The following is a 15,676-nucleotide window of genomic DNA, read 5'->3' as shown; positions in this document are numbered from 1 at the left end:
AAAAGGCGGTCAGAGTCTGAGCCAGAGACGGAGCGAGACCATATGTTTTTGTGTCAGCAAGGCAGGATGTGGATGCTGCTACATGCTGTCAGTGTCACCTCTTTGACCACTGACTGACCGGCAGACTGGGATGACTGGGAGGAGGCTGTCTGGCTCCACACTGGCTGTCCTTACACTGTCTGGGCAACAACAGTAGGAAGCTGGCTCGGTCTTGATGGGGGCAGGAAGTGTGTGTTGCATGTGTGCAGGTATGCAAAGTTGAGATTTTGACAAGAGAAGAAATGAACACAGTAATGTGCAAACTAAAACATAAATTCATTCACTGCTCTCAAGTTAGAAAAACTTATATTATCAATCTCATTCTCACTTTAGGCAGAGGAAGGTTTATTACCACTATAGGATATTAAAAAAAAAAACCCAAAATGAATTATTAAATGGCAAAATAATGCTTGGCTGCTACATTGCTAAATAATTAAAGGGTCTCTTTCTCTCACTCTAGTCTAACCTTCAGATATCATAAAATATAGCCAACATTATCTACCACAAAAGGATAGTAATGTAATTTTAAAAGCTAATCAATTCCTGACAGGTTAGGTTAGGTTAGGTTAAGTTAAGATATAGACACACACTAGGTTCTGTCATATAGTTACAATCTGGGGTCATTAACTTACTGATGACAGGTGAGTAAGAGTGGTGTGCCAATCTGTGGTGAATCCCCCCACAAGTTACATGCAGACAGGCTGAGCTACTGCTGCGTTCATTCTCTTTATATGACACCAGGATATGTGTGAATATTTAAAGTATATTCTGTAGGTGATACAAATCAAATAGACATATTGTGATTACTAAAAGGTAGTTAGTCTCAATTATTGTTCTGATTAGAAATATCCATTTGGAAAACCAGTTCATCATCAAGGCTAAAAAATATTGAGGTATAAATTAATAACATTCCTCAGCTACATTCATTTTAATGTACTGTATGAGCCTTGATTTTAAAAATGCACCACATGCACTGGGACCAGGATGAATTTAGTTTGTCATATAAAAGTTTGCTTTTCTTTGACACACACACACAATTACTCTGTTTTCTGTTGCTGTGTCCTGTTGTGTTATAAAGTGTGAGCTAAAAATAAAAGACCCAGAGTGCAATAAATGTGAACATTGTGTGTCTGTAAAGGACAGAGAATGAAGCAGAGAGACTGTTGGAAGACCCCTGCGGTTTCTTCCAATATGGTGAACTGAAGGTCTGGGGCTGCTGCAGAGGTGGAGGCAGAACTGTGGCCGTGACCGCGGGAAGGAAGGAAGGAAGGAAGGAAGGAAGGAAGGAATTGCTGTTGGGAGATGGAGGAGGCAGCCCACATGCGCAGAACTATAGACACACACTAGTTTCTGCTCAGCGGGAAGTCCGTGCACACCCAAAAGCATCTCATCATTTCTTTGCCTGTATACATATCATTCTTCTTATTCACTCTCTCATTCCCCTTTTCCCATCCTCCTGCTCTCATTCGCTGTGATGGGATGTTGCTCTCAAAGTGGAAATGAAAGGACAGAAAAACCTTCTTTGACCTCCTCCCCATCTTCACCTTCTCATCTAATCTTCAATTCCTCCTACCTTCTTTTTCTCCCTGCCTTTCATTTTCTCTCCTTCACCTTCCCTGCTTCCTGTTTTCTCCTGTCCTTCTTTTCGTCCCTCCATCTCTCTCTCTCTCTCTATTTAAAATAGGAGCCTCTATAATGGGGCCACACACCTACACAAACGTGGTATAAGAACGACATAATTACAGCTCGGAGAGTGTTTACACCACAAATAATAATGAAACTGATGAGATCAATACGGCGATGTATATAAACACACAAACTGCGTTTTTGTGTCGTGTTATTATCGTTATTCCCGGAAAGCATAGAAGCTTACAGAGAGTTTTTTTCCTCCTCGCCCGCCCACCCTTCTTCTCTGTGCTCATCGCTGCCTTTGACAGTGATGACTGGCTCTCAAACACACGGCGACACAGCACACAACATGTGTTCACTTCATCCATCAGTTTTTCTCTCGCTGCCTCCCCTCCTCTTCGTTTAACTCTCTCTTTTCACTTCTTCCTTCAATCTTTTTTTTGTTGTTGTTGCTGACAGGCAAACAAAAGAAGGCATGTCCACAGGGAGTGTGCATTTTTGTGTCTCTGTGCGTGTGTCTGTGTGTCTGTGTGTCTGTGTGTGTGTGTGTGTGCGTGTGTGTGTGTGTGTGTGTGTGTGTGTGTGTGGAGTGGGGGTGGGGGGCGGACATGGCGGATAAGCCCGTAATATTTCTATTTTGGATTGAGAAAAGACAGTCGAAGCTATAGTTCTCTGGTGGCAAAGGAAGGAAGAAAAAAGGAGCGGGGCCTCCTGCCAACTGGTAGGATGCAAACTGAAAAGAATCACACAAGATGGCATGTAGGTGGTGGTGTGAGTGTGTGTGTGTGTGTGTGTATTCATCCGAGTGTAACAGCAACTGCGAGCAAACATATATATCAGATACATTCACGGTTGTGTGTACATTAATCGGATCAGGCTGCATGTGCTTGTGCATATCCGTTACTTTCATCTCACATGGCTTTGCCAACAAAGTGACATCAGCTGCATCAGCGCTGTCTTTCTAAGCGAGAGCCCCCCCACTGTGAGCCACATGGCTAATGCCGTCCTAAAATAGACAGCCATTGTGCGGAGAAACAGAAACTGTGGCATCGCAATGGAGTTGCTGGTGAGGTGTTCCTCCTCAGAGACGAGCTCTAATAAGCCATGTGGAGCATAAAGCAGAAGGGCAAGACTGAGAATGTCCTCATCATAAAAACGCACACTTAAAAACAATCTGCTTGCAAGTGACCTTTTTCGGCCATGAAAGTTATTATCGTCCTCTCTAAATAGAACACACTAAAGTGGTGCGTTTACCATTGCACAATAAGGAAGGAATAGAACAATGAAGACCACCTTGTAAGAATGGTGAGTGGTTTAGTGGTGTTGAGTGGAGAACAAAATTCAATTATCAGTGTATGATGGGTGTATGGCTATGTGGGTATTATGTACCTCTTTCAAGCCCGACTTGGCCAGGTAGATGGCACTGCGCTGACAGGTGTCGTCCAAACACACTGGGAGGAGGTGGTCCTGCTTGCCATCGCCATCTGCCAGAATCAGACACAGAGAATTAGATCGAGAAGAAACAGTGTTGGATTGAACCGGTGGGAAGCGTGGTCCTTTGTTTTCTAAAGCTGTGCTATTTTAATATTCTAACTCAATCAGAATGACTCGGATTTGTTCAGGAGTTGACTTTCAGCGTGGCACAGTTTCTGGCAACAAAAGAACATTTTTCCTTTTTTTTTTTTTTTTTTTCCTATGTGTGAGCCGGATCACAGGAACACCTGCTTGTTTTCTACAAGCAAACACACATCCAAAGCAGCACTTGACTCTTTGATGCCTTTTAATAATGTCAGGTGACTTGAAGTATCATTTTCCTCACTGATTTTCATCGCTAATAATCATTATTATCATAATGCCATGCAGGCTTCATCTAATGTACAAACAAGGACAGAGCATCCCAAATCAAAACAGTAGCTCTTCAAAGCCCAAACACTTCAATGCACCAGGTTCAGTTTTAGACACACACACACACACACACACACACACACACACACACACACACACACACACACACACACACACACACACACACACACACACACACACACACACACACACACACACACACACACACACACACACACACACACACACACACACACACACACTTAGCATGACAAAATTAAGTGATGTTGACCACATCATAAATTACTTTTCACCACGTTTCCATCCATGATAACAGATCTACTTGCTGTTTTATAGATTTTTCAGGTCTTCAGGTCAAATGGGGACATGGAGACCTTTTAAGGGTGCAGTGAGAATGTTTATATCCCCCTTAAAACTGTGAAACTACTTTAAATTACACAGATTCCAGCTACACAGCAGTGCACAAATTCAGTTAGCAATTACATACAATATAGTATAAAAAAAGGTTACATTTACTTCAATAATCCTAAATGTTCCCATGAATAGTTAATGCTTATTTTCTTTCTTGTGATAGCTCATGTCTAATATGTTTGTCTTGATTAATAAATCTGAGATTGTGGGTCAGTGTTGATTGGCTCTGTTTAACATCTTGCTAGTTGCCACTGGGTGTTATTGTTATTTTATTACATGTGATTCAGACATGAAATTCACAAAAAAGTGACCAGAAACAACATAACATCTGAATATTAGGTATTTGATATGTGGCAGGGCTTTTTGTTTTGTTTTTTGGCTAGTTTGTAAAGAAACTAAACACCAACCAACAACCAGTAAATTCAGAGGTTGGCACATAAAATTGACTCCAAACATAAAGAGGTGAAATTGTTTCCAGGGCCTCTCATCAAGCAGTGTATCTGAATTCCTTTTCAATGGAGCGAGTGCAACACTCCCAAACAGATGTTGTACCATGTGGAAGGGGAAATGTGAATGACGCTGATGATGAATGACAGTACAAAGCAGGGGAGGAGAAACTGAATGTGGCTGTCAGGGACAACTGAGCGAGAGGCAGACAGGGAGAGAGATAATGAGATACACTGCAGATGAGAATAACGCAAGTGCTTTGGTGCTATTTGATTTTAAAATCTTGTTTTTCTTTTAAAAATCTAACAGAAAAATGTCAAACTGTCTGTCAGAGTGGTGAGGAAATTATACTTGTTTCCAAAGGTGGATGTGTTTGTTTTCTGATATTCTTGAAGCCGATGGTTGATGAAAACACACATTACAATGATGCTTAAATTTGCTCATTACACTTGTTATGACCGCTGCCAATGAAGATAAATGAAATTGTAAAAGAAAAGAATATAGTAGAAAGAGTTTTGTTTAAAAAGCACTTGTTTCTAATCAGCTTTCTTTAACAAGGTTGTGTGTGTACAGATGGAGAGAGAGAGAGATAGAAATATAGTTAATGGTGGGAGATTTCTTTAAAAAGGTACACTAAAGGTAATTGTTTGTTTTGTCCGTTTTCTGGGAAGCAATTCACATAATTTAAAGGTGGCGTATTATAATAATGAAACAGCATGTCAAGTTTATATCCAATTTGCAGCTGGAGTATGAACAGCAATTTTTTTTCATTAATTGATTGTTTTCAAACATAAAAGCAATAACACATTCAATCTGAAATCACCGGAGCCTGAAGTGTTTTAAATGAGAGTTACAAATGTAACTAAGGTTCCATGAATATTGGATGACTGCCAGACACAGTATGAAATATGAATATGCATTGTGCACATGAGGTCAAGACATAATACAAAGTCAAGGCCAAACATGCAGCTGAAAGCAATGGATGCCAAATTTGCCCCCCAACTATGACAGATCCTGTCTCAGTGGGAGAGGCCAAGGAACTCGAAGCCGAAGGATCACAGAAAACCATATTCTCCCTGGCCAGGATTGAGCCATCAGCAGCACTGTGTGCTTGCATCTGTTTATTCTGTGTTAGCATAAGTAGTGGAAGAAGATGGTGTACCAGCGTATCCTGCCCCCCATGGACTGGTGGACGGTGTGTTGATGTTTTCAAAGCAAACAGGTTGATTGTCTGCTCTGCTGAACCTCTCCTAAAACATCTGAACCATCATCCAAATCAGTCTCCAATTGCCAGGACGGCCCCTGCTGAGTTCCCCTGACTGCCTTGTGGTTCCACAAAGCCCCCCACCCTGAGAGGGTGTTGCCATTATCTCCCAGCGGGAGGGAAGTGGGCCCAAGAGAACACCATGGCACAGGTAAGCCTTGTTTCTCCAGGGTTCTAGACAACCAAAGGCACTTGCTTGAGACCATCACCATCCTGCTTTGATACATTTTAGGGTTGAGACCCAAACTGTTGATCCAGATCTGCAAGGGGTGCAATGAAAGGAGCCCTAGAGGGATGAGTTTCAGTTTTCCCAGCAGCCAGAGGAATAAGTTGTATGTTATCCTTGTGACTCTCCAAATACAAGAGGCAAGGTTGAGGATGTAATTATTCTAAACAAACTCAGAAGCCAACTTATCCACTTTAAGGGCCAAGGCTTCATAACACAGCTGTCTCTCCTTAGCGCTGGGGGCATCACCCTGTGTGTGCCTGTGGCACTTAGAACTTAGAACCTGGAGGGGGACTTAATGCAGGCATTGCTGAAGGAGGTAAGCCATCTTCAGCAATGCTTCGGTCAGACCTAGCCAACCTTGCGGTCTTCTGCTAACAGCATGCAGCAGTATTTTCTCTCAGTGCCTGCCCCAGGTGTTACCAAGACAAGATGGACATCTGTCATCGCCATCCTCTGGGCTGAGAGTAACCAAGCAACAGTTACAAGTGAGCATAATCACCGTAAAGCTAGTGATGCAGTAGTAATGCAAGAGACACTCAGCTACAAATCCAATTAAACCAGCACCTTTATCGCCGCAATGCTAGTGATGTAGCAGTAGTGCGAGAAACACTCAGTTACAAATCCAATTAAACCAATACCTTTATCGCTGTAAGGCTAGTGATGAAGCAGTACAGTGAGAAACAATCAGCTACAAAACTCCCGGAAGAGATGAGCGGAAGCAATATAGCCTCCAGAGGATGAAATCATAGCTCCAACCAACAGGTTATGAGGCTGCTGGCATAGATGGTAAAGCACTGATGCTTGCTAATGCTAACAAAATACACGACCTGCGCGATTAGGCAAGAAGATGTAATGGAGACAAGTACTCGGTGTCAGGTCCCTTTCTCAGCTAGCATGTGTTACCCGTGTCCCAAAATTGAGTTTGCTGGTATTACCTCTTAACCTCTTGCACATGCACCTGATACATATCCAGGTATTTCATACTGTATCTGGCGGTCAGGAAGAATGAAACAGAACTGCTTATTCTGCCTTTGCCAACAGTCAAAAACCCTGAATATTTAATTTGTAATGTTATAAAATGGAGGAAAGTAAGCAAATACTCACATTTGGAAAGCTGTAAGCACTTTATGTTTAGTACCTTACTAAATAAGTGATTGTTTCGTACATTTTCATTGGCTGGTTATGGAGACTACTACTCAGTCATGTAATGTCTGCTGTCGCTGTGGAGGAGCTTTGTAAGAATCAGAGAAATAACCCTGTTGGACTACCTCAGGACTATCTCGGCTTGGGCTTTAACTGAAAGCCTGTGGTACAAACCGGGATCTGGAAGTTGAAAGATGCTATCAAGTTGCATTATGGGAAGTTAAGGATCCAGAGGTTTTGGAGCTTGACCTGTGGTATGATTAAAGGTCAGGACATCTTGGCTTTGGCAGTAATAATTTGCAGTTTTTATGAAGTAGTATTTCAATTGTTTCAACATGACTTTGCTGACTCCTGATCTTTCTAAATGATAAATGGTTGCAAATATCTACTCTAAAACATACTGTAATAGTTGGCAAACAGTGACTTCTTTGGATAATGCAATATGTTGTTATTGTGGCAATATTAGAAAGAAACCTTACTAAAATGATGCATCAAATGCACCATTTGAACATGTTTTTGTTGTGGAGATGAGAGACAGAGATGTGAGGAGAGAAACAAAGAAACAGACAGATACAGAGAGAGACAGAATGAGTGCTAATTCAGTCCTGCACAGGTTGTCACTCGCCATTCTGTCTCCAGTACTCAGTTTTGCCACACACACACACACACACACACACACACACACACACACACACACAAATGTTTCCTCCCTCTGTCCCACCTGTCCTTTCCTCCATGAATACCTTCTTTCATCTATCTTTTTATCGGTCTCTCTCTTATTCCCGTTATGCCCTCCTTCACCCATCTCCTCTCTCCTCTTCTCGTTCACTTCTGTCTGTCAGTCATCCTCTTTCCCTCCTTTCTATTACTCCCTTCTCCGTCTTAACGCCACCCTTTCTCCGTCCGCCTCGCCTCCTCTTTATTCACCCTCATTCTCTCTCTCCCTCCCTCCCTCCCTCCCTCCCTCTCTCCCTCCCTCCCTCCCTATCTCCCTCCCTCCCTCCCGCTTTTCATCCTTCCCTCCCGCTGACGATGCGTGGTGTGATGGAGATTGGCTGAGAGAGTCGCAGAGGGAGGAAACTGCAGGTAAAAGGGTTGAAACAGAGAACAGTGAGGAGAGGGGGAGGCCAGGGCATAGGAATGGAGGGAAAACACAAGAAAAAATAGGTAAGGACAACAACACGAGAGAGAGGGAGAGACCAACTATGATTAAATATACAGACTAAGCTGATATGCATTGTGATACATTGGCATTCATGGAATACAACTGAGCACCAACAACAATGCAAATTACAATATGCACAAACGCACATGGTGGGCCACCGCCAAAAGTCTGTCTAATTAAGAACCCTATGACATGTTGGAGCTATAGAGGGGAGCGGTAATAGAGGGGGAGGAGTGTGACAAAGGTCTCGTCCTTGGGGAGGGGACAGAGAGTGGCTTGTTCTAAAACAAAATGGAAGTCATTGCTTCTCCCTCGCAAAAAAACAACACTTGGAACATGTGCAACACTCTAATATTTTAAAATGAATTTCAATATAAAGTACTAATTAGTGTGTAGATTGCTGTGGGTGGGCCGCATAATTGAGAGTACTACTTAAGCATAATTACTGCGCAGCCAAAACTGGAATAAGAAAGAGGAGACGTGGGTTTTACTTCAATGAAGGACACTTTTGTGTCAGATGTACTTTGCAATTTGCATAAAATTGCATATTAAAATGTGCAAATTAATATCTGAACTTGGGAAACTGTAAACCCGAGAGACTTGATCATTTGCATCTGGATTGGAATATTTCTTAAATGCAAAGAGGATATCACAAAATGGTGCTTGATTAAGAGATTTTAATTTTTTCCCATTGCCACATTTTTACCTCATTAATATGGTCTGCGAGGAAGTCTTTAGTGATTACGTGATTCAGCTTACACAATTCAGCTCTGATCTTAAGCAACCTAGAAGCACTCCAGTACCACTTGTTGTTGTTTTTTTTCTTCTCACAAGTACAGGTACAGTCGTTTCTGCAAGAGCCACTGAGTGAGAAAGAAAGTGATGGAGAATGTGAGACTGAAAAAGCAAAGCGAGTGAGAAAGTGGAGTAGACTGGCTGAAAACATGACAAGACAGCCAGTAAAATAGAAGAAAACACAGAAGGAAATGAAGGTTAAAAAAAAAATTGCGAAAGAAGTATGCAGTGGTTGAGGAGAGAATGAGGCAGACAGAAAAAAAGAGGCAGAGGAGGAGAGGTTGGATGTAACACAATATAATAAGATGAGTGGAGAAGGAGCGCCTGAGGGGAGAGCACAGAGAAATAGGCTGTCCTGTTAACATGCCAACTTACCTGCATGCGCACACACAAACAAACACAAACACACACAAACACACACACACACAATGACAGCCTCTCAGATTTTAAATATCACTTCCAAACCCATTCTCTTGTTGCTGTCTGAAAAAATCGCCCCATCTGAGTGAGTTGCCGGTCACATAGAGGCCCACACACACACACACACACACACACACACACACACACACACACACACACACACACACACACACACACACACACACACACACACACACACACACACACACACACACACACACACACACACACACACACACCTTCCATCCTGTCTACAGTGAAGCTAGCTGACACACTTTGTTGTGGGACTTCGTTGTGCTTTAGCTAATGATGAATTATGCATTGGCCGCTGTCACTTTGAAAAATGCAATTACCTCCGTGATAAGGCAGATGGGCCTGTTTTGTCGGGCATATGCTGTGCATCTATTAAGAGTCTACTGCTGGAAACGGAAATGCTAGCACACACACATGGGCGTGTGGACGGATTCGCATACGCCTTTATGAACATACATTTACACACACACCTTAGGTTCAGACCATGTTTGCTGCCTGTATAAGACAGATTCTCAGCAAATCAGTAAAAATCATAACACTTGGATTGAAATGAATTGTTACTGACGTTTAAAACATTGATCTTGTTGGCCATGTGTGCTGTGTGGGAAGGTCAGTTCTTAATCTGAGACGTTAGTGTCACAAAAAGAAACAGAAACAAAGGTTTATTGACTCTGAAGAAGCTCTCCTTCGTCTTTAAAAATATTTCGATTTCAAATAAAAAGTCATATGTACAGCTGGTGATGTAGGGCAGCCAGGTTCAGCTTCAAGACATCCATCCATTCATTCATTCATTTTCTATACTGCTTATCCTCTACAGGGTGGTTGGGGGGCTGGTGCCAAACCTAGCTGATATTGGGCGAGAGGCAGGGTACACCCTGGACAGGTCGCCAGTCCATCACAGGGCTAACATATATAGAGACAGACAACCATTCACACTCACAATCACACCTACGGGCAATTTTAGAGTGACCAATTAACCTAAGCTGCATGTTTTCTGTGTGTGGGAGGAAGCCGAAGTACCTAAAGAGAACCCACACAGGCACGGGGAAAACATGCAAACTCCACACAGAAGCTATAAGACAACATATATAATAATATAAAATCAGTGTATTTATAAGAGTGACTTCTGGATAGATTTTTTTGTTTTCTGGTAAATAGTAGGAAGAAAGAGTACAGTCATGCTAGCAGCTTGGTGAAACTGTACTTGTAGCCACAGCTACAGTAAATGCTAACATCAGCATGCTAATATGTTCACAACGACAATGCTAGCATGTTGAACTTTATCATGTAAAAAATTTTATGCTCCTCATCTTAGTTCAGGTTTTAGCATGCTAACAGTTAGCACTAAACATAAAGTACAGCTCAGTCTGATGGGAATGTCATTAGTTTTGTCGGCATTTGCTCATAAAACCACCAAAGTATTAAATAAATAGAAGTTAGGACCTGATGATGGTTACCTTCTTAATCCCTAAGAATCTGCTTTTTGCTACTCGCTCAGTCAGGAGCTAGGTGTTTCGATTGTGTTTAGTTTAACTAGAAATGGTCATGCTATCTTACTAGCCGAGCTTCATGTGAACAAAAAAGTATGCCATGTGATTATGATGTTCTTGAGTGTTGAAATGCCCTGTGATGTCTTTACTTATGCAGGGACAGTCTTGCCTCTGCCGACGGGGACTCTAGTGAGTTACAGGTTAAATGAGAGGTCAGGGGAAGTTATTCAAGGTTTAACAATCCATCCTCTGGGAACCATGATTGACAATAAAGGTTTTCTGGGCAAGTTGTTGAGATCTGCTGATGGTCCTACAGGAAACGTTATAACCCTAACCCATCACCAACTCATTAGCAAGATACCTCTAGGGTCCTTAAATATATGTATCAATGTGTATATCAAATTTTATGACAGGATTCGTGACTGGTTTGTTATGAATCTAAAAGATTTTCCTAAATATGTGTGAGTATGTAGATAGAGATGATTTAAAAAGGTGAGGCTGCTGCAGCTTACCAAATGAGCTTTTCCAGATGAGCTCCCAGATAAAAACACTCTACATCTTACTGGGAGAATGCAGGAAAGCTGCAGCCTGGCAGCACTGACTGTGACAGCATGCAAAAAATATGAGATGCAATAGGTGACTTTTACTGCTTACACTCAGCAGTCAATGTCTGTCAGTTTGTGTCAATTCTATTTTTTATGCTACGTTTTAGAATTATGGTCATATATCATTATACATTTCTGACAAAGAAAGACAGAAGGATAAAGAAAAGGTGGACACAGGCTGTAGAGAAAAATGCAGAGGCAGACTGAGGCAGAAAGAGTGAGAATTGACAGTGTGATGGAAATAATTCCCACTCCAGATCACACAGGGATGCAGTGCTACTCTCTGCTCTATCTCATCCTCTCCTCTCCGCCTCTCTCCCTTCATTGCTTCATTATCCCCTCCCTGCCACCTTCTCCTCGTCTTCCCTCTCTCGACCGTTCACCTCGCCAGATCTTCATATTTTTTCATCCTCTTTTTCCATCTCACTTCATGTCATCTTTGAAATGTGCCCCGCCTCCATCCTTTCACTCAATCATATGCCTTTCTTTCTCATCTCTTTCAATCGCCTCCCTGCGGTCACACATGCAAGGCTTTTTGCAGTGAAGCCGAGACGTGATGTTTAATTAGCCTGGAGAGAAGCTGGTCAGATCGGCTTGTGAGATGGCCACACGCAGAGAGACAAACACTAAATGATAACAATATTGACGGTGTTTAAGTGGTGGAAGACAAGTTAAGTTGATAATTAAAGAATACGTTCACAAAACCTGTACAATTTATGCCACCTAATAAACAGTATAAGCTCATAATTATCCATTTTTGAGACTGTGTCAGAGAGGCTTGAGTCACTGCAACATTTTAAGGCAGTATTTTGTGGTATATGGTGAGGTATTCTTGTTATTCTGTGCACTCTCTGTACATACTATATTTGAGGTGTACAGCAGCCACAACTTACACTTAAATATTTGAAACTAAGTCATGAACTAAGGCCTTCAACTTATGACTCAGACACGTCAGACACCGGCTGTCTTTTCAGTGTTACATCTAAATATGTATGTGATTGGTTTACTATGTAGTTGACCCAGTGAGAATGTAAGACATTTATAAGCAGCTCATGAGTGGCACTGCATTGTGTAACTATAATATACTGAGTTTTACTAGTCAAGTGTTTAAAAAAAAAACAAGAGAAAATGCAATGCAGATCCTTTGATGAAAGTTACCTTTACTTTTTTTTTTAACACTTGAGCTTTTCTGATCTACTTTGAAACATAAATCCACTTCAGAAGCCCTTAAATGTAAGAATGTTATTTGAATAAAATGACAGGTCATTAGAAGCCAGAAAGTAGCTTTTAATGTGCACCCTGACTTAATGTATGCCTTTTTAAATGTCTTCTCGCATAGATTCCTTGAACATATAGACTCGAGCGCTGAATACTTGACTCGTACATGACCTCCTTGGCAGCTTTATCCATAAAGAGAGCGCTGAGTGGAAAGGACTGCTGTATCACATCTGTATTCACTTGTGCACGACGAGTGTGAACGACGGCTGAATTGAAAACAAGAACAGTGCTGGCTCCGAGCTGAAATGCATCCATTTTGGACATGTAGCATTGAAATATTTAAAGTGTTTTTTTTTACCTAAGAGTGCAGGTTTTGTGTATATGTCTTTTCAGAGACAATCTCTTCTTACTCATACAGGCTCTCATTCAGCCTCATTGATTTTATAACAAATCCTGAATGTGCTCTCACTGGCACAGAGGATCTCTTTAAAAAAAAAAAACAGTTTGCAGATACAAAAAAAGACTGAACAGGACAAGCAATCATTGAGTGACAAGTGTGTTTAAAATCAAAGTCTAATATCATTTTAATCAGTGTATTGATGAAATCAAACACCAACTATAATTACCTATTCAACTATTGCTTTTTATACCATATAATCACTGATTTTAACAGTGTTTGTGAAATACCAACCATGACAAATAAGTATCTTTTCAGGACAAGTAAATAATGTCTAGGAGGCCTTTAATTAATACTCAACATCCTAGAAGGAGAAAAATAAGAGTGGGTCATTATACGGTCTTCCTCCTGCAGTGGAATGAAGAAGCAGTGACACCTGCCGCAAAGCTGTTTACATGAAGAATAGAGGGAGGGGAAGGAAAAACGAGTGTGCAAAAAAGCAAGTGACGAGCAGCAGATAGGAGATATACGCTAGATCAAGAGGAGAGAAGATAGACAGCGACAGCCGAGGAGGGGCTGACTGAAGCAGACAAAACGGGACAAAAAAAAAAAGAAAAAGATGTTACACCCTGCGAGGCATCTCTCTCCCTGAATTTGGCAGATTATTAGAAGCGTGACCCTCAAAGGCTTCAATCCCCTGCTAACGATGGCAACATCTTGAAGTGACATTGCCGAGCTAAAGGAGGAAGAGAGTGGGGATGAAAAAAATAGATAGAAAAAAGATTAAAGAAATGAAAAAAAGTTTTTGTCGAGATAAGCTTGAGATTTGGAAAAAAAAAAGGTCGCCGCTCCCCAGAGATGATGAATTAAATACAGGCGAGCAACTCTCAGTGACAAATTACACAAAACCCACGCTGTCACACAAACTCCCTTGAGCACACACACATACACACACACACACACACACGACCAAAGCATATAGGTCATTTCCCCTCTGGCTCATAAATTATTGCAAATTTGGGGAAGGGGAAGTTTGTTCGCTAAATATTTGATGGACACCCCTAGCTGCAATGAGATTAACAGATTAATCTTGCCAATAAGGATGTGTTTATCAGTGTGAAGCTCTACTCTCAAGCTTGTGTGTGTGTGTTCATGTGCCACACACGAGCCCAAATGTTAATTAAAAATGCATCGAACATTACGCAGCTAATGACAGGGCATAGCTTTAAGTGAGTGATAAGGTCACACAGACGAAAAATGATAAAATATAAAAGGTCTGAAATTTTCATGATCACTGTGCTATTAACATTCTGCGGTAAGAAGTCCTATTTCACATCAAATAATGAAAAGTTATACCATTTTCACACAGATAAAAGTCTATAGCTCTGTATTGTGGATTTATATTAATAATCATTGTCTGGCCTTCCCTGAGAGGACGTGATGCATTTGGGTTCAGAACTGATATAGTATAAAAAATGTGTAGTCCGCATGAAGAAGCAGACAGAAAATTAGGAGGAAAAAGATGCCACATGGGTAGAAACACTGCAGCATTTCCCCTCCAGACATTAAGCTGCCCCATGTTGCTGCTTCTGAATTACTGGTAGCACTGAAAATGTGTGCGAACCATCTCTCAGGGGCCGCTGCTGCAAGTAATATATGATGGTGGATGTGGAAGTGGTCTCAGAGAAGTGCTATGAATAAAAAAAAATGTAAAAACACCCTAGTGCAGAGATTACAGCTGAGCACCAAAAATGGACACAGAGTAAAACCAATAAAAATCTTAGAGATTAACACGTTAAAGCTAAGAATAGCTTACATCTGGCTTCAGGCTCTAGGGAACTGTTTATTCATGTAGAGACAGTACAACTGGAGAGAATGCGTTCTGAGAAGTTGTTCACAGTCACACTGGGAGGTTGCTCATGACAGCCAGTCTTCCATTTTTGGGCACCTGACCAGCTACATTATAACAGCTGGAGGTACGGTGCATTTTTCAGCACCGTTTATCGCTTATCATTCAACACAGTATAAACTGAGGAAGAAAAGAACATCAATCTTTCGGTTTTCCCTTCCAGATATTCATAATTTTACTAAACTGTTTCACAGCATCGGACTGATAATCTAAGAAGCTTTTACCTTCAAAAGCGAGCCTATGTATACTGGCTGACGAGGGCTGCTTGGACGAGAGCGACCAGGGGCCACTTTGTGGTGCGCAGGCTGCTGCAGCCTGGAGATTACAGAGCCAGCGGAGATTTGCTGAGGATAAATGTAGAAAAGCTGAGCTGAACAATGAATACTGGTGGCCAAGATTGTTTAAGGGGATAAGATGCTCACAAAAAAAAAATCTGGCTCTGTGTGGGAGTGTGTGTGTGTGTGAAAGAGTGTGTTGTGAGGGAGTGTGTGTCTGCAAGCGCTTATGCATGCATGAGATTAGCTTGTCTGGTAAGGGGTGAGCGTTTGTGGCGTTCGTGGTGTGTGTGTGTGTGTGTGTGTGTGTGTGTGTGTGTGTGTGTGTGTGTGTGTGTGTG

General features: G+C 41.6%; 1 protein-coding gene across 1 annotated transcript in view; it reads right to left on the bottom strand.

Annotated features, from left to right (window-relative positions):
• The window catches only part of itfg1 (integrin alpha FG-GAP repeat containing 1), a gene marked incomplete in the record, with an annotated part of 142,570 nt that overhangs the window by 94,207 nt on the left and 32,687 nt on the right, over positions 1-15,676 (bottom strand). Inside the window, 1 exon segment of the mRNA XM_062419747.1 lies at positions 3,058-3,152. Within this exon segment, the coding sequence (XP_062275731.1) occupies positions 3,058-3,152 (95 nt within the window).

The sequence above is a fragment of the Scomber scombrus genome, chromosome 1 (assembly GCF_963691925.1).
Source record: "Scomber scombrus chromosome 1, fScoSco1.1, whole genome shotgun sequence".
NCBI classification, from domain to species: Eukaryota; Metazoa; Chordata; class Actinopteri; order Scombriformes; family Scombridae; genus Scomber; species Scomber scombrus.
This window is presented reverse-complemented; position numbering and strand designations above follow the sequence as displayed.